The 19920-nt window shown below is 36.1% G+C and overlaps 1 protein-coding gene across 4 annotated transcripts in view; it reads right to left on the bottom strand.

The window, feature by feature from the left end:
- Nucleotides 1-370: 370 nt before the first annotated feature.
- The window catches only part of SESTD1 (SEC14 and spectrin domain containing 1), a 137388-nt gene continuing 117838 nt past the window's right edge, over nucleotides 371-19920 (bottom strand). For all 4 annotated transcript variants that reach the window (XM_024766576.1, XM_024766567.1, XM_024766596.1 and 1 more), the window contains 6 exons: nucleotides 18721-18880; nucleotides 15429-15510; nucleotides 14186-14308; nucleotides 13223-13414; nucleotides 10634-10755; nucleotides 371-7858 (listed from right to left, as the gene is read on the bottom strand). In XM_024766576.1, the coding sequence (XP_024622344.1) occupies nucleotides 7729-7858; nucleotides 10634-10755; nucleotides 13223-13414; nucleotides 14186-14308; nucleotides 15429-15510; nucleotides 18721-18880 (809 nt within the window). In that variant the 3' untranslated portion in view covers nucleotides 371-7728. The remainder of the gene's footprint in view (nucleotides 7859-10633; nucleotides 10756-13222; nucleotides 13415-14185; nucleotides 14309-15428; nucleotides 15511-18720; nucleotides 18881-19920) is intronic.

Genomic DNA, 19920 nt, shown 5'->3' with positions numbered 1-19920 from the left:
CAACCACTGCGCCACCAGGGAAGCCCGGTAGGAACAAATTTAACTACTACCTACCATGATGAGAACCTAACAACTTCTGACAAAGTAGGACTTAGAGAAAGCCCTGAGTTTCTGTGCCAAGCCTGTGGGAAGGTAGGATGGGGGCTATTGACAAGGGAAGGAGAAGCACAAGGGAAAGTGTGCTTAGCCTCTGTCTTCTAAGACTCCAGATTATTTCACAATAAAGGAGTTGCATTTTCGTTTTAATCAAAGATTTCAGAGAATATTGCTAGAAAAAATTTAAAGTTAAAAAACTAATTTGAATAGATTCAGAAATGCAGAATTCATCAGATTATGTTATACAGACCCGTATGACTTAATTCTCCCTAGATGGGATGAACAATCTTTATTAACAGAAACCAAATTTATTGTCCAAAGTGATAACATACAAAGAAATACATATCAAAATCTGTTGCCATGAATTATAGTTTTTAACATTTTCATTACATTTACAATATGTGTGGAACATTATAAGGATTTACAGTAGAAGCCAAATATCCCAGCCCTTAAAAATCAAATAGGAAAGACTGGATGAATCATACATAAATATCTTTGAACACAAGCATTGGAAACATACATATGATTATAATTTTATAGCCTTATACAGGTAACCACTATATGTAACAGAACAGGCAGGAAGGGTAAGACAAACGGGATAAAAGTCACTGGGGTGTGAAATAACTATAGCTGGGTGGTACAGAATAAAAAGACAATATTGAAAATATGATTTGTAAAGGCTAAAATGTCCTGCAAAAACATAGCTATCCCCTATGCACAACTGTGAGGTAGAATTCTCCCCACCCCGTTTTCTGGTTTCTTGACCACCATTTGGGGGATTTTCCTGTCCAGATGGTTCTCTCTCACACTGCTGTACCTGGGAATGACTAGTAGTACATGTTCTTTACTACCGCCATTGAACAGAATCTTTTCTGTTCAGTTATCAGTCTTATTTTACCTACTGAAAACGGGTGGCAAAAGTTAGTAACATAAACTAATGCTGTTTCTTCTAGTTAATATATCACCATGCTTGGGTAAGTACTTTAATCTTTCAAGGAGTTAAATTAATTCTAAAATTCCAGGGATAGGAACAATTTGGGGAGCTGTTTCGGGCAGATAGGCATTTGCTTCCCTCAGCACCAACTGCCAACCGTGAAGAATGCCATTTCTATCCCAAACCCACTTCTAATACTTCAAATATGGGTCATAAAAATAGTTTACACCTTTCTACACATTCAAAATATGGTGAAAATCCAGGACACAGCACAACCACAATGAAAAAAGGTATGGTAGTTTCTTTTAAAACTACCCTGTGACACAGAAATCCTAATCCTAGGTATTCACTCAAGAGAAATGAAAGATTATGTTCACGTAAGACTTACGTTAAGAATAATCATAGCAGCTTCATTCATAATTGCCAATACTGGAAATTGCCCAGGTATTTATAAATAGGGAAGTGAATAAATAAACTGTAATATAGTCATAGAATGGAATACTTCTCAGCAATAAAAAAGGAACGAACTATTGATACACCCAACCACACGGATAAATCTCCAAAACATAGTAAATGAAGAAGCCTTCAAAGAGTACATGCTGTGTGACTCTACTTATACAAAGATCTAGAATGCACAAATCTGATATACAGTAGAATAAAGAAGAGGATGCTTGTGGGGACAGGGGGCGGGGGGGAACAAGGACTGACTGGAATGGCCACATGGGAATTTTCTGGTAACATTTTATATCTTGATAGCACTGTATGCATTTGCCGAAACCCAGCAGATACACACTTAAGATTTATGCATTTCACTGTACGCTAATTTTACATAAAAGTAAAAATGTAAGCAAACATTGAATTCTAGTTAATGGTATGTATGCTAAAGTATTTAGTAGGAAGTGTGTAGATTTCTGAAATTTAAAATGAATCAAAAATAATCTGGATTGATGAACTGATAGATGGATAGGTATGTGATAGCATAATGCTAACTGGCATCTGGGTGGTGAGTACACTGTAAAATTTTAACTTTTTTATGTTTGAAAAATTTTACAATAAAATGTTGGGGGAAAAAATCCAGGGTGAAATGCTTGCCAAATAAGGTCGCTGAGAATTTCATCATTGATCTCATAGCAACATAACCATCAAATTCATCCAAACAGTGTCAACTTAGAAACTTAAGAGTTTGTGAAAGGATATTCCTGAGTGTGAGGTGAGCAATCAGTTTTCAAATCTATGCTGACTGAAAATTGTCAAAGTGATACTTCGATCTCTTCATACCTTAATAAAAATAATACATACATTGATAGTATATTCTGAGCAAGTTTGTTGGCTGTGTAGACTAACATAAGAGTTAAGATGAAAAAACATTAAGGGAAAAACCAAGCATAGACATTTTTACTGACTTCTAAAACAACCAGGGTAACAATAATAGAAGAGATGTGTAGAACCGAAACATGATGTGAGGCTTGATCATAGAGAACAGGTCTCTTTTTCTGAATGGAAGGACATCTGAACCGTCCTCCTGTCTCTTCAGGGAGCAACACATTTGGGGACACCCTAAAGAGATGGCATTTGACTTGTAAATACTTCTGAAGTGGCACCTTGAGAGTCACCAAGAATGGTTTCAGAATTTAGCCTTTTGACAGAAACAGTTTTCTACATGCCTTGGATCCATAACAACGCTGCTCATAATACCTAAAGCTGGTAACTATTTTTAGTTATTTGCTAAGAATTCCTGTATCATGATACGTGGGTATTATGTGTATTGACTCCTAAGAGTTTTCTAACAAAAATAATCTTGATTCTTTTAAAATTTTACTTACTGCTTTCACACTACGTAGTCATGGTTGTGGCTTTCCTGGGATCTCTTAAGTTCTTCATGTTCTAGTACAGGCTCTGCTTTTTCTTGAAGCACACAGACTAGTTTTGACATGTTTTCAAGTCTGCTTTAAAATATTACGGTCGTGTTATTCAGCATATCTAGGACGCTTTTCAGTCTTAAAACATTCCCCCTTATTTATGCTATTTCATGGAGCACCCTTAGTTCTATCAGCCTCTATTACAGGACCAGTCTTTTTCTGTTATCACTACCCAAGTTTACCAGGATTACTCTTCTCTAACCATAACAGCACTAACGGTGGTCAGATTCATGCTCTTGTTTCTATAGGTTGGTGCTGACTCACTAAGATCCTAAGTATGATTTTTACTTACTTTCTTATTTATTGATGGAACTGTGTCGTGTCCTGTCAACCTCAAAGTAGATGATACTCCTCATTTGTCCTCCATCTGGCTGGCCTATCATCCTGTCATAAAAGAGTTAATTTGTCAGATTTAAAAGGCTTGCTATTTACTGCCAAGCTCGTTGACCCCACCCTCGGCATTTTCAGTGTACAGAATGGAGGGAAACGGACCGTTGGGAGGTGAGCAGACAAGGTTCCCTTTCCCCCAAGACCCCATGCTTCCACCTGTGACAAGAGCAAGATTAAAGAATGCTCCATTTTCTATTCCGAAAAGATAATACCTTCCACTTTGAAAGACATTTTGGCTTTCAATACTTTTTAACATGATTGTACTTCATTCTTAAAACTATTTGATATGATTTCTCTATTTTACAGATCCAGAGAAATTTAGTGATTTTTTACCAAGGTCAGTAAATGGCAAAGCCAGACTTTGAAGTCAGGTATTTAAACTCCAAACTCTTTGCATTATATTCACTATAGTTCTTATTTTAGCCTTTATGATCTTTCCTCTACTATTCTTGCCATTATTCATGTATCTTAGCTAAAACTAGATTTTCTGTAGCACACACTAAAGTCAAATAATGTCAGGTGTTTTATCTGTGCTTCATTTTGCCTCATCAAGGTATTCATTGCCCTACATACCAAGAGCATATTTTCCACTCCCATCTGGAGATTTTTATTTTTAGAACTGAAAGTTAACACTGGTTAAGTTTGCTAATTAGGTTAACTGGTCAGCTATGTTCCAGCCCATCTTCGTACTCCTAGAGAATTTTTCCTTTCAAGGTTTAAGCAAAGACATCCCAATCATAGAACTCTTGTCATTGATGATATTTACCGATGTTAATTTCTTCTACCGTTTTCAACAGGCTCAAGATGGGGAGGACTTTAGCAATTATAGTATGCTTGGTTTTTAGTAACCACAGTATTTTATTACTGTCCTGTAAGGACGGGAAAAGTACACAGTATTTTCCAATCTCTCTGGCAGAGAACTTACAGTGTAGTAGAAAATTCTGAATTCTTTCTCCAAATGCAGATGGTACAGTGAGACGGGTTCATAATCAATCATGACATTTGTTACAGTGGGTTTATGTATGATTTACTCAGCACCATCAGAAAAGTAACTGTCACGTTCACATTAAGGAGAATGCACTAACTATAATAATAATACACTAAATAGCACACCCCACACATGAACTGACAGGGTAATGAAACAAACGACAAACACGTTAATACTAGGTAACGCTTTGGAGCACTGGCCAATTTAAAGGCCTGTGAAGTGAGAGAAATATCCAACCTTCTACACAGCAAGGAAGCCTAGAACTGCCACTGATATCTTAGTTGGCAGGCTGAGCAGTTTCATCAACACGACCAATGAGTTACAAGAGTAGAACAAGGTCACCAACAATGAGGACTGAGAATAAAGTCAATTTCATCTGAAATGAAGTTATCATCTTCGCATATCATAACTCTGCCGGGTTAGACTTGTGTGAAGAACAGAGGCCAAAACTGTCCTTAGATATGGAGCTTACACGGGAACAAATACATGACATGAAGACAAAAGGAAAAAAATAAAACAAGATGAAGCTGGCCCAATTAACATTTCAGTAATTCCCTGAGATGAGCTAAAGTAATGTGGAAAGTTGCAGCATATACCAATTAGAAATGATGGTTCTTTCTCTGTTATATCTGCGGGGCTAATGTTAATTTATGATGTACAAAGAACTTGTCATTTCAAACAGACTGCAATCACTTCCTTCACAGGTATTCCAAGTGAACTATGACCTTATGAAAAAAATCACATTAGGGCACTGTTGGGTTTTCATTCATAATTGTCTATGTGTATATGGATATACAAATAGAAAGTAGCAGCACAGTTACAAATGAAAAGCAACAATATTTATTATGTGATAAAAACATATTCATCTTCATTTGAACTACTCAAATTACAAATATTTCCAGATGTGCCTTATTTCGCTCTTGCTGTAGACAGGATAGCTTAAGGCATATAAAATTAACTCATTTGACAATCAGTAGGCGAGTTGATGGTAGAACTGAAGAGTCTCTTTACTTACAGTCAAATTCCTTTCTGGCAAAGTCTTAATAAAAACATTCGAATTCTGTGAAATTCAGTAAGAGAAATAGATATTGAATGCAAGTAAGTATCTAAATTAGCCAGTATTTAAAATACCAAATGACTTCCTGATGAATAGATTCACTCATAAGTCAGTCCTAACTTTAGGAAATCTGTTTAAAACATACTTCAGACTACAATACAAGAGAGATTATTACTAATGCCTACAACAGACCATTCACATACAGGGGAACTGAGAAACTATTATGCATGAGCAAAAGGCTGGGAAGAGGAGAAGTCAGGCCCAGAAGATTCCTTCCCTCAAAAGAGCTTATAATGTAGCAGGTACAGACATAAACTGTAGCGCGTGGTTAGCACCACCATGAAGACTGAAATGAAGAATCACAAACATTTACACTCACAAAAGTTAAGCCCTAAAAGACTGAGGATTATCGAATATAGAAAAACCTTCCTGGATGTTCTCAGAGCAGTGGCAGCATGAGAGGGAACAGCTGAATGTGGCCCCAGATTTTCTGGCATGTCTGACTATTAAAAAAAGGCTGCATCTTTTACCAAAATTACTCCAAGAGGCGAAAGGTGGAAAATATGGTAAGTAACTTCACCTAGGTTGGAATGTCAAGTAGGTAGCTGAAAGTACAGGCTTAGAATTTTGGACCAGATATGTAACCCAGGACACTGGGATAAAATAGAAACCCTAAGGATGAGATACTTCCAGAAGCATTCTGAAGACAGAATCAGAGAGAGCACATTTTAGTAGATGCATTTTAAGTAAGAGTTATGTGACTGGACTCAGTTACAGCAGAGGATAACATCTTCAAGGGAGGAGACACTGTCTAGGAAAGGTTGCTCAATGGTATAAATGCTGCAGAGGCAAAGAAGGATAAGGGATGCAGACTGAGAAAAAAAAGTCATTCAATTCGGTAACTGGGAGCCCATTGAGAACCACTGCATTGCTGGTCTGTGTAAAACCAGACTGCAAGGTGCTGAGCAGTGAGTGATGAGGGTGTAGGGTCAATGGATATGGATTTCTCCAAGAAGTCTGGCAGTGAAGAAGGCTGGAGAAACCAGCAGGCTCAGAGGGAGCTTTTTGCATTAGAAGATACACGAGCATTTCTGTAGACAATGAAAGGAACCAGCATACAATTCTTTGCATAATATTGTATTGATCACAGACTACAAATTGTTTTTAATCTTTCTCAAAAACATTTTCTGAAATAAAAATTAACAAAAAATTATGTTTTTACCATTTAAACTTAATATAAACTTAAAAGCACTAACATTTTATAAATTTTATTTCTAAAAAAGAGTTGTACAATTTTTGTTATTATACCACTTCAGAATCTTGCTTCTAGTCTATCTTGAGAAATTTAATTTTATTAACAATTGCTATTTTAGTTCCTGAAAGATTACTCTGATATAAAGGATTACACTTAAGTAACTATGTAGGCCTTCTTCCCCAGCCCTCCTCTCCCAGAAACAAAATATCTTCAGGGTAGTCAATAATTTGGATAACATTTTTCAAGTTGAAGAAGAGAAAAATGAGAAATAGTATTCCATTATTCATAAGTTCTTAAAGATCTAAATTGTTCTTCACAATAATTTTTCATGATAAAACATGCTTATCTATTATATACACATGCTTACATATAAATTTCCTGGCTAAAATACATGCAACCAACATGAAAAAACAAATACTAAAATATCCTCACAATGCTAAGAATGCCCTTTCAAATAAGGCACTCATGTTTGGAAATAGATATAACCACCAAATTAAATAAGATGTTTAAAAGAAGCCTTTTATTAAGCACAAACAACTTTTATACATTATCAATACAAATAGGAAAATGTTTTTTAATGAATATGATATATCAAAAATCTGAAGGTTTTCTTCATACTGACACAGTAAAAATAATCAATTTTGAAGGAGAATTACAAAGTAAAATTTTGAGGACACCACTGTCTACTAATAACAGTTTAACTACAGTCTAAATTTACTACATCACTTGGGGAGGAAGGGCAACCATTTTTTATAGAGAGAATTCCTAAACTCTTATTAGCACCATTCAAAGCTTATTATCAGTTATTCATCTACAAACTGACAGGTCAGGTAAAGCTTTAAAGCAAGTTTTCAGTGCAATGTTTACAGTTCCTTCTTTTAAGATACTTGGAGTCTATGGTTTCAAAGCATGTTAAATAATTCTGCCTTGGTAGTTACAAGATGTTAACACATGGAGAGAAACGTGTAATGGAAAGAAATGAGGCTTATCCTGGCTGTGAAATGCATCTTAACATATTGTAGCCGATGCTGCAGTATGCCAACGACATGCGGGATTATGAACTGCAGATCTGCGGGAAGAAGGCAGCTATTAGCTCTCTGTAGTCATCATTTCGGGATGTCTCAGCTGCTGCCTTTTGAGACTAACTAGTTTCATCCTGTCTCTGATGTGTTCTGCAGTAGAAGCCATGTCACTTGGACTCCCAAAATATTGTTCAGTTCTAAAAATCAAAACAGAAAAAGCCCAGTCAGATTAATACAAATCCACTGACTGTAGTCAATGCAAAAGGAAGCAAAAATTACCATAAAAATTACCTACGTGGTATGGTGTTAGTTCTTTTTGCAGACCATACTGTTTACCTCTGAGTAGCAATTTGGTAGGAGAAACATTTTTTAAAATGGCATAATATATATTAAGACATGTTGAGAAAAATTTATTAGAAGTATAAATGTCCTATCATGTACACTTATGATAATCTCAATAAACCAAACAATTCAACAAATAAACAAAACAATGCAACAGTATAAATGTTATACTTTTAGCTTGGGGCCCATAAGCATACACAAATATAAAATTTGTATGTGTACTTCAGTGCCAAGGGCTACAGACACTAGTTGTCTAATATAGCTACCAAGTAAAATATCCGTTTAATGTTAAGCCATCATTTGGGACATTAATAGGTAAAATTATTTAATTTTATCCTATCTGCAAAGACACAGTATTCAGAGTCACAGAATCTTTTAGAGCTCTACGAGTTCTTGGAAATAATCTGGTTAAGCTCCTCATTTTTTAGATCAGAAAACTAAGACCTAGAAAATTAAATGACTAAGATCACACAGTGGAAAAAACAGAATTTGAACCTGGGTCTTCAAGCAGTGAATCCAGAGAGACCACCTAATTTCTTTTATTGTTCTAGGAGAATGTTACAAAAGATAAATCTGACTAAGCTTACTGTCCAACTTTACACAGCATAAACAAATTATCATATAAAAGGGAATGAAATAATAATCGCAAATATTAAAGTTGTGAAATTAGAATATACAGCCCTAACTTACTCTTTTATCTTAAAAATGAAAATGACACATGAACTATTTGTAGAACACAGGAGGAGAAGCCCAAGCAAAAATACCAGTGGTAGATGCTCCTAGGATGACTTAAGTAGAATGAGACCGACTTTATGACAACTGGTTATGAAACACAGAAATGAGATTTTGGCGAGGGGAGGGGGGGGTTCCTGGAATGGAACAACCAGAAGCACCCTACTAATACTGTTACCAGCTGAATTTATAAACTTTTAGATTTTATTCTCTTTTATACATTGGAGATATACATGACTTTAAGCTACTTCTAATTGTTCAAGTTTAGGTACGACTAGAGATTATCTGAGTACAGACTATGAATAGTATTTGTTCCTGGGCATAAAGTTATATCTTCTCAATATCAATTCCAAATAATCATTTGAAGTTCATGACACAGTAGTAGTGGCACTTACCATGTGTCACAATTGTTTTAAGTAGTTTATATACATGTAGCTCATTTAATTTCCTCGCTCTTGTAACCTGACGAGGTATGGAAAATATATCCCTATTTTTATTTTTATTTATTTATTTTTTTGCGGTACGCAGGCCTCTCACTGTTGTGGCCTCTCCCGTTGTGGAGCACAGGCTCTGGACGCGCAGGCTCAGCGGCCATGGCTCACGGGCCCAGCCGCTCCGCGGCATGTGGGATCTTCCCGGACCGGGGCACGAACCCGTGTCCCCTGCATCGGCAGGCAGACTCTCAACCACTGCGCCACCAGGGAAGCCCCATATATCCCTATTTTTAGATGAGGGAATTGAGGCATAGAAAGGTTAAGTGGCTTGCCCAAGATGTCATAGCTCATAAGTGGCGGAGCTGAGATTTAAACCCAACAAATCTGGATCCAGAGTCCACAATCGTACCCATTACACTCTGTTACAATGTAAGGATACCTGTATTCAATGGTTTGGTTTCTCTATTGTTTTATTTTTTACTTATTTATTTTTTTGCAGTATGCGGGCCTCTCACTGTTGCGGCCTCTCCCGTTGCGGAGCACAGGCTCCGGACGCGCAGGCTCAGCGGCCATGGCTCACGGGCCCAGCCACTCCACGGCATGTGGGATCTTCCCGGACCGGAGCACGAACCCGTGTCCCCTGCATCGGCAGGCGGACTCTCAACCACTGCGCCACCAGGGAAGCCCTCTCTATTGTTTTAATTCAACATCCTCTGGATTACTTCTAAATTATTTTTACTAAGAAGGTCTAGCTCCTTGTAGATAAAGCTCCTTCTGATTCATTTACTCGTCTGTTTATTTTCAAGAGGCTATTTCTTATTTTTATGATCAACTATTTGAAATGGAAATGAATGTGAGAATCAGAACCCCATCATTTTACAAATGAAGAAATTAGGACTCCATACAGCACAGTGAAAAGAGAATGGATCTGGTGCTAGACAGACCTGGAACTATATTCTAATTCCACTCAGAAGCTGTGAAATCCTGAGGACCTTACTTAACCTTTCTGAGCTTTAGTTTCTTCATTTGTGAATCAAAATAATCATACTGCTCTAGCCCTGGTCAAAAGTAATTAAGGTGAAGTGTTTAACCTGGGGCTTGGTATATATTTTAAGTTACTAAACATTAGTTCCCTCCCCGTCCCTTCCATGAATGAAGCCCAGAGTCACCCAGCTCCTTACCATCGAAGTCAAGGCGAGAACCCAAGATGTCAACCTAGTCGATGATCTTTATTCTACAACAAGCTATCAAGAGCAATAAATTTGACAGCAGCAAGTACCAATTGCTACTATTGTTAAGAGCCCAGTATGGATTTCTTTTCATTTTAAACTAACCTTTTATAGAAATTGAAAATGTGAACCAAAGCTAATTTACCAGGACTTTTTAAGAAACAGACTTTCTTCTCTTGATATCCCTTTAAGACCTTACTGATAAAAACACAAATTGTAAGAACATGCACCATACCCATCAGGATAAACCACAGGAACAGTTAGTCTATCTAAAAGCGATTTCCCAACTGCTTCAATTTCATCAAATTGCTCCTCATCATTAATAGCTTCAGGCTCTTCTGGACAGTCTTGCAAAATCTGCAACAAATAAAAATGCAACATCAATCAAGAGACACAGAAAAGGAATCAAATTCATCCAAGTTTAGTAGATTGAAGGTGTTTTTGTTCTGTTCTTGGCATCTTCGTGTATGCCATTATAGAAGATTGATCAAAGCTGGCCTAAGAAATTCAAACAAAATGAAATACACAATCCCTACCAATAATATAACTGGAGTATAAAGAGGTTTATAGTGATTTCCAAGAAAAAAATAATACTAGACTACTATTTGGAATCTAAGCTCAAACTGTGCTTAAAAAGTAGTATTCTTTCATTCATTAAGTAACTATTTATTGAATACTTACTTTATGTTTATGTAGCAGCTTGGGATATGAATGAGATACAGATTTTGACCTCAAAGAGCTTACAGACTTCAAAAATGAAAGAAAACATAAATACATAACAACAAATACTCAGAGTACAAACACATAACTGATGTGATTATCTAGCTAGAAACTTTATAGTTATTTTAAAAAGTGATCCACTGACCTGAGTTAAATGATGTAAGCAAACAAAACAAAAATAACAACAAAAAAAGATGTAAATTGATTAAGGTTTTAATTCAAACATAGAAGTTCTACAGTCCTTGATATTATTTTTTCCGTAACTATTACCATTTAAATTTAAATGGTACAAAAGAAAATAAGGAAAGAAAGAAAAAAATGCTGTGATTTGTAACAGTTAAGTCTACAAGTACAGACCCACACATAGTAGCCACTAAGTACATGTGGCTAGTGAGCTTTTGAAGTATGGCTAGTCTCAAATTGAGATGTTCTATGGGTCTAAGATACACTCCAGATTTAAAATAATAATACTAATTTAAAAAAATTACCTCCAAGAAAAAAACCTGCAAAATTTGGGGCAGAAGAAAGTATTTATTTTTACAACTTTTTTTGCATTATATTTTACTTAATCCAATTATGTTTACTTCAGCATTACTCATAAAGGACATTTTCATATTGTAAAATTCTAGATTAAATTTAAATATTTTCCCAATCACTATCATTTGCTATACAAGTTGCTTATAGTTGTGGTTATATTTATGCTTACTGGTATAAAATACAACACACTCAAAAGAAAAATAACATCTGATAACAAAAGGCTTTACATAGGTTGGCACAATAAAATAACTTAAAGAGTTTACTACAAGCATGATAAAGGCCATGTACCAGAAGAAATAAGAACATTAATTTTCTACGAAAAAAAGTCTCAACCATATTCATTCTTACATAACTTCTTAAAGAGATCTAGGTTTTAAAATGTCTTTGCAGATACATTTTTAAAGCACAATCCTAAAAAGTTATCAGTGGTGTTAGAAATCAGGCCAGTGGTCACCCCGCGATGGGCAGCAGAAGCAGGGTGATTAAAAGAGGGTGGAGAGCCTCTGAGGTACTGGTAACGTTCTGTTGTTTGAATAGTGCACTGATTACACAGGCATGCTCACTCTATGAAAATTCAGTGAGCAGAACATTTGAGCTGTACACTTTTCTATGTTAATACTATATTTCAATAAAAAGTTTTCATTAAAACAATCAATAGATAAACAAGTCAAGCCATTTTGTGTACTTTCATTCATCATCACCAGGCCCATTTTACACTAAAACACTGACCTGTGGAGTTCAGTGACCAGCTCAAAAAGAGTTAACTGTGGACATTTCCTAACAAATGTACTGCATAACACAGACAGAAACTGCTTAATTCCTGAGGTTCCTGGCAATTTCTCTTCTGTTCTACAGACTAAGGCTATCACATTTACATCTTAGGTTTCTCATATCTTAAATTGTATTGAACATTCCCTACATATAAACTGTGATCGTTAAGAGATCAAAACAAAGTTAACTACTTAGTAAGACTCCTCTTTGGAATGGAAATATAAGGCTTGGGTGCTATAAATTTTCACTGTGCAGTTGAGAAAAAGGTTCTATTGAAAATTTGCCTGCATATTTCATTTTTGGTTTCTGGGACTAATGAATTCATTAAATAATAAATTCTAGAATGAATAAAAGTTATTTTATCCTTACTCTCATAATTTTAGCTGGACAGTCTCTAAACATTATAAAAATCACAAATGACCTTTTAAAAAATTTATGACAATTAGTAGTAGTTGCCAAAGCAAAGTTTCCTTTCCTGGCATAATGAAACAGATGGGAGTCATGACACCTGAAAGAACAGACAGTACATTCTGGGCACCAGGTCTGGTGAGGAGAGACGTGCTGCTGAGAGAGGACTACTGGATAGTTTCAACTCCTCTAACCACAGTCCTCTAGCACTGGTATGGCTTACTAAGAATCTGATTTGAACTTTCTAAGACAATACATTATATCTAAACAATCTTTAAACAATGAAATTAATATAAAATTTTAAAAAACAGACTAATAACAAAATTACAAGGTTAACATATTTTAAACGTACAAACACTACTGAAACTACATTTTTAAAAAAGCGAACCTTTTCAGCATTTGAGTGAAACGCAATAGCCATTTCCAGCCTATGTACCCTCTCTTCAGATGCTATCGTAAATTGTTTCCATACTCTGTTCAGTCGAGGAAGTGTATCCCCAGATGATCGAGAGGTGCAGCGCAAAGACTGGCACAGCACAACTGTGGCCTGTAGCAACTGTCTTCCATAGTCATAAGTGCTCTGAAAAAGAAAAAGTCAACATGAAATTATAATAAAAGAATTCTGAAAAGAGGGATGGGAAAGTGTGCAGGAGGACTGAGATGACAATTAAGCAACACTACTAGAAAGCAATAATGAGTAAGTCCACTGGCACTTACTGCTACAAACTGTCTGCATGCATAAATGATAAAGGGGAAGCAATACTTTCAGTTAATTTTTATTAAGTTTATTTCTTGTCTGGCTTCCCTCTCTTACTCTGTTTTCCCCACCTCGGTCTGCTCAACCATGACCCCCCACCCCACAAAAAAAAAAAAAAAAAGGTTTGCTCCCTCATTGATCAAAATGAATGGGTGGCAAGTGGGCACTTTATATTACATACAGGAAACCACACTGTTACAATGTGAACTCAATAGTTAGAGAAAATAAATTAAGATACTTTTCACATGCAAAAAAAAAAATCTGTGTTGCTATGCTAACACTAGTGAGATGCAGAAACTAGGGTTTGTCATTTACTGATTTACTTTCGTGAATGAACAGTTACTGCCTAAAAATGTCATAATATATACCATAAATCAGAGGAAGCATACAGAACCTGTATTCAGGAAAACATAAACCCTCTCAAGTTTATGCAGGCTAGTTTTGATTCACCGGCTGACATTTTCTTAGTTCTGTAATATTTCTGGATTAACGTAACCAATCTTCTTGGACTTGGAAGGTTAAGTTACATTACAATCATGCAGAAAGCTATGCAAACACATAGCTTGTAGAAAAGGAAGATAACCAGCTCTGCACCTGGGCAACATCAACAAATTTTCTATGCTTCTCCAGTAGAACTTTCGTTTCCTGGGCATCATCACCCAGTCTGATGTGGGTCTTAAGAAGAGCATCCAGAAGTTCACTTAGCCATTCTACTGCCTAAACGAAAATAAATAACAGTGAAGCTGGATTCATAACTCTTTATGTCTTATATCAAAACATCATATTTATATAAAGAAAGATTACTATCATGTGAATAATTAATCCATTAGTTATAACCTTAATAGCTTATTTCATTCAATGCCAAGCTACATGAATTAATGACCTCTCCTCCCACTCAAAATTTTTAAAAATCTAAAGACAAGACCTATTAAAGAGAAGCACTCATTTAAAATTAACATTGCATGATTTATACTAATAGAACATCATGTGTTTATGTAATATAATCTTATTGGAATCTCATTATAGATTTATGTTACTACTTAAAATCATAAGTTTCTTCTATGTCAAGCTGGAATCATGTTCTTTGATGCTAACTATACAAAGATAGCAAATTGTTTATCTAGCTGAAAAACCTTCTTGTGGGTTAAAAAGCAATAAGCTACACCAGGCTTCATCCTGGGATGTGTAACTGACAACCAAATCAACAGTAATAAATAATACATAATCCCAATTTCTAGCTCAATAGAGCATTTCATTGAGAAGATAAGTCAAATGAGACAAGTAAGGGCTTCCCTGGTGGTGCAGTGGTTAAGAATCCACTTGCCAATGCAGGAGACAAGGATTCGAGCCCTGGTGCGGGAAGATCCCGCATACCACGGAGCAACTAAGCCCATGCACCACAACTAATGAGCCTGCACTCTAGAGCCCATGCACCACAACTACTGAAGCCCGTGTGCCACAACTACTGAAGCCCGTGTGCCACAACTGAAGCCCACGCACCTAGAGCCCGTGCTCCACAACAAGAGAAGCCACCATAGTGAGAAACCCGTGCACTACAACAAAGAGTAGCCCCCACTCGCCGCAACTAGAGAAAGCCTGCGTGCAGCAACGAAGACCCAACACAGCCAAAAATAAATTAATTAAAATAAATTTTTAAAAAATGAGACCAGTAAGGTAAGTGGGAATACAAAACTTTATTATTTTGACAGGATAAACTAGAATGTGACTTAATGAATTTACTTGCTTAGGACCATGAAAAGTACACTTTTGTTTATAGTTAGGTGAAATCAATCTTCTAAGAAAAGGCAAGTGCATAATGTGCCTGATTGATCTTTACCTGGGCAGCATCTTCTTCACATTTAAACAACTGCACCATCTGAAGCATCTTTAATCTTCGCACATCTACCATGTCTTCACATCTAATAAATCCAAACATAAATTTAGGACATTTCAGTTTTGTTGATAACTAGTATAACACCACCATCTGGCACACATGTTTTACAGTATACTAAAATACTCAGTCCTACACTATGGAGGCTGTAACTATTTTGTATTGATTTGGAAGAATTTTAAGGATATCTGTATCTGTGTTATATTAAAACCTTAAAATACCTGAATGGTACTAAATCACAAACCCTTCTGAGTATAGGATGGATTCTGCAAAATACTGAAGCAAAGCACAAACACAGCAGTACACTAAAACCTGAAGCAATATCAACTGCCAATTAGCATTAAACAACCTTCAAAGATAAAAATGTAAAGTTTCTAAAATACTAGTTTAGAGAATGATGCTCCAAGGGAATAAAAACAATAAATAAAGCTTTTCATTACATTACACATTACCCAGAGTAATATCAAATTTTGAATTAAAAAAACTTCCATCTATGTTCTTAAGAAAGAAAAAAAATTCTGTTGATCTCTGGGTGGAGAGAAACACAATTCAGAGTATTCTTAAATTTTACTCTGGTCTGCCTGGATAATATACAGATTACAATTTTAAGCTGACTTGATCTAGCTCAGCTCTGATCCCTTCATTCTGATTCCCTTCATTCCCATGCAATTCCATGAACTTTAGATGGGAAGGTGGAAACTCACTGCAGTACCAAATACCAATAACAAGCTCCCCATGAGGCACTGGACTCCACTATAGTTGATATTCTTAAGGAAACTTGATAACAATAAGTAAGTCATTGTCACAAGGCTATTTTTTATAAGGATGCCCTCAACAAAAGCCCATAACATATTGTTAAAACGCAACTTGGTTAAACAATTCTACAAGGGACTGAAGGGAAGTAATCATGATAAGTATTTTTACAATTTGAAGCTAAAAGACAATGTAAGCCACTTCAGTGATGAAGATGATATCATACACATATTCAACACATATTGTCAGGTATGACTAATGTGCTTGAAAAGGATAAGATATGGTCACTACTTTTAAGATGGTCTCATTTGGGGAGATGGACTTTTAAATAAACAATGTGATAAACACTACTGCGGAGCTGTATGAGAATAGGGAGGAATAAGTAACAAACTTGCCTTAGAAATCTAAAAAGGTTTCCAAGGATAAGTACCCCTGAGTCTTAAAGACTAAGTAGGAATCCAGTTGGCAGAAAACAAGGAAAGACGTATTCTAAGTCATGGATGCATGAAATAGCATGATGCGTTCAGGAAAGTGAAAACAAGTGTGTGGTTTTGTAGAAAAATCAAAGGAGGTAAGATTATGCAGGATTGGATTATAAGGGTCTCCTACACTATTCCAAGGAGACTGAACTTCATCTGAGAAAACAGGAAGTCACCGAGAGGGGTTTATACAAGGAAGTTGGGGATTAGATGTGCGCTTTACAAAAGACTGTGCTCTTGCACAACAGACTGTAAACGAGCAATGCCAGAGGCAGCTAAGATCAGGTAGAAAGAAGTGTTCATGATTCAGAGACAGCAGAACTTGGGCATCTGATTAGGCTGTAAGGGATGAGGAAGAGTAAGGATTTTAATAAATCCTTGGCATAAATTCCAAGTTTGGTAGCTGATGGTATTTTTAACCTGGATAGGAAACTAAAGGAGAAGAGCAAGTTTTGGAGGAGAATGATTCTGATCTGTCCATATTAGTTTTTTTGAGTAGTGTATGGGGCATCCAGGTGGAGACATTCAGTAAGTAAGAGGAACTACGGGTCTAACATACAGAAGAGGGGTCTGGGTCAGAGTCATAACTACTCAATCATGGTCATATTAAAGAAAGTCATTAAAGTAGGGAGAAGACAAAGAGTGAGAAGAGAATTTGGCCTCAGAACAAACCCTGAAAGCAGTGAAATTAGCTAGAGAACAAGAAATCAGTGAAGAGAACCAAGAAGAAACAGAGTGCCAGGAGGAGACTCGTGAGGGTGTTTTCAAAGAAGACAAGGTTGTCAGGAAGTTTCAAGAAGAAAGAAAAAGTCACTTGTGCCTAATTCTATTCAGAGTGGTCAAGCAATGTCAGGAGCAAAAGCATTCCCTGGATTTTGAGCAAGATCAAGCATTTATTACACATGGCGATTACAAAGTCACTTGTAACATCAGTAAGAGTATGTCCAGTGAAATGGTGAGGGGAGAGGGGAGACTGAGAAGGGATGAAAAGTAACTAGAGGCAGTGAGGAAGTATGAGTGCAGATTAGACCATCAATGACAGCTGTCAGGAAGGAGAATTCTAGGGCTAGAAGACAAAGGGTTGAAGGTATATGCATGTGTGTAATTGTCTAATTTTTTTTTTTAATAGGAGAGATTTAAGCATTTAAATGAAAGGCAGGGATCAGAGCAGAGAATGGGAATTGACGGAGTGAGAAGATGATGGGGACACATGGCTTTGATGAGAGCAGACATATATCATCTTTGTGATGAGCATAAATAATGAAATGGATACGTTTGCAGATATGAGGATAGAAGGAATTTCTGTCTAATGACTGTTTTCTCTGTGATGTAAGGGAAGAGTTTCTGTGAGGTTTTTGTTGATGACCTTAGAATTTCTAAGTGCACAAAGATTTCACACAACCATGCTAGCCTATATATACTAGCATATGTTAATTTAATCCTTTACTTTGCAATACTCTGCAATTGCTATTGCAAACTGAGTTTTCAAAGAACCCTTTAAATTCCTAGTTCTACATCAAAGGAAACTAAAAATCATCTTACCCAGAGTTTACTGTCTAATCCTTCTACAGCAAATATGAGAACAACGGATGCATGAAAATTTCTGAGACGTTTAGATGAAGAAACACATCAATGTAAATGACAGATTTAATAGCAACTCTAAACTAAATGAAAATAGAAAAGCAAAATTCTCCAAAAAGAGTTTTCTTAAAAGATAGACGAGTCATAGGCTACACTGGGGATATGGAATGTGATGTACTTGAGTGGAACCGAAATTTTTACCACTGAGTAAAAAGGGAAAATGTGCCCATTAATTGAACAAACTGCCATTATTTGTTAGTGCAATTATACACAATAATCATTACATTCACCAAAAACCAACTACATGCCTACTATATAACAGGTAAGAATTTTTACTCTGTATGGAAAATATAATAACATCACTTTTCATTTTAATTAATATTAGGTTGTCTTAGCAAAAATTAACATGAACAGTCAAACTTTGCCTTTGTTTCCTAAGCTGCATATCTTCCATCACTCCTTGTATGTGGTCCACATTTTCTTTATTTTCAATGGTTACATCCTTTCCATAGGCCCAGGATGCCTGATTGGAGATCTGATCCAGAAGACCTTGACCTTTTTCACGCAAACCTTGCAATCCTACATCTAAAACAAAAGTTACTATATTTAATCTCTTAAACCAAAGAAGCTTTCCCTCCCTTAAGTAAATCCTCTCAGCAGATACTGTACTTGGATTCCAAGTATAACAACTTTGTACATTAAACTACTTTGGGATGGAGCCCTCTAAATATTTCGATCAATAAAACCCCTTTAAATGTGGCTCAAACTGGAGCTCCCTCTCATTCAAATTCTCCCTAAAGGGAATTTCCAAAAGGTGAATTTCCATAGATAACAATTACTTTTCAAAACTGCAAATAGGAAGTGTGAGAATTTCTATTTTGATAAGATTTTCAATTTTTTCCCGTTTTTAGGTAGTCCAATTTTTAGGAGAACAAGGCAAGTATTCTGTTCAAAAAATATATGAGTTACAAGACATTAAAACATTCAAGCAATGTATTCTCACTGTAAAAGGACACTGAACATTTTGAGTATAGGCGCTGTCCAGCTTACACCCAATGAGAAGCAACACTTAGGATATGTTTACAAGACTCTAAATTAGGTACATATACCAGAATTCTTTTAGCATTTTTAAAAGAAAAATATGGTTTAAGAAAACTTGTGACATTTTGAAATAAATTTCATTTGGCATATTAAATACTAAACATTGTATTCCGCATATCATCTGTTAAAAATAACGAAGACTGTAAGCAAGTAAAATGCCAATACAAACGTGATTTTTCACACCCATTCCCTCAAGTCCTTTTCAAAATTAATTAAATTGGTTCAATCACATGTCACCATTTTCCACTAAATCTCTGCCTTAAGTTACTGCTTTCCTCTCCTCCATTCTCCTTTGCCCTCCTGTCCCACTCAATACAACTCCCCTCTCATTTTCACATCCACTATCCACCTCTCCCAGTCACGTCTTAGGGAAATTCACTGTATTTCCTACTGCAGTAAAATGTAAAAACCCTTGGTGTCAAGTAAGGGTACTAGCTTAATGAAATTGGACCATCCTCTCCTTGGAGAGTATGTAACCTCGGCAGTATTCCCAGTTTGGAGAAACAAATGCACAGAACCAAACC

Source organism: Neophocaena asiaeorientalis, unplaced genomic scaffold (assembly GCF_003031525.2).
Source record: "Neophocaena asiaeorientalis asiaeorientalis breed wild unplaced genomic scaffold, Neophocaena_asiaeorientalis_V1.1 scaffold113, whole genome shotgun sequence".
NCBI classification, from domain to species: domain Eukaryota; kingdom Metazoa; phylum Chordata; class Mammalia; order Artiodactyla; family Phocoenidae; genus Neophocaena; species Neophocaena asiaeorientalis.
The sequence above is the reverse complement of the archived record's forward strand: the minus strand, read 5'-3'. Positions and strand labels throughout refer to the sequence as shown.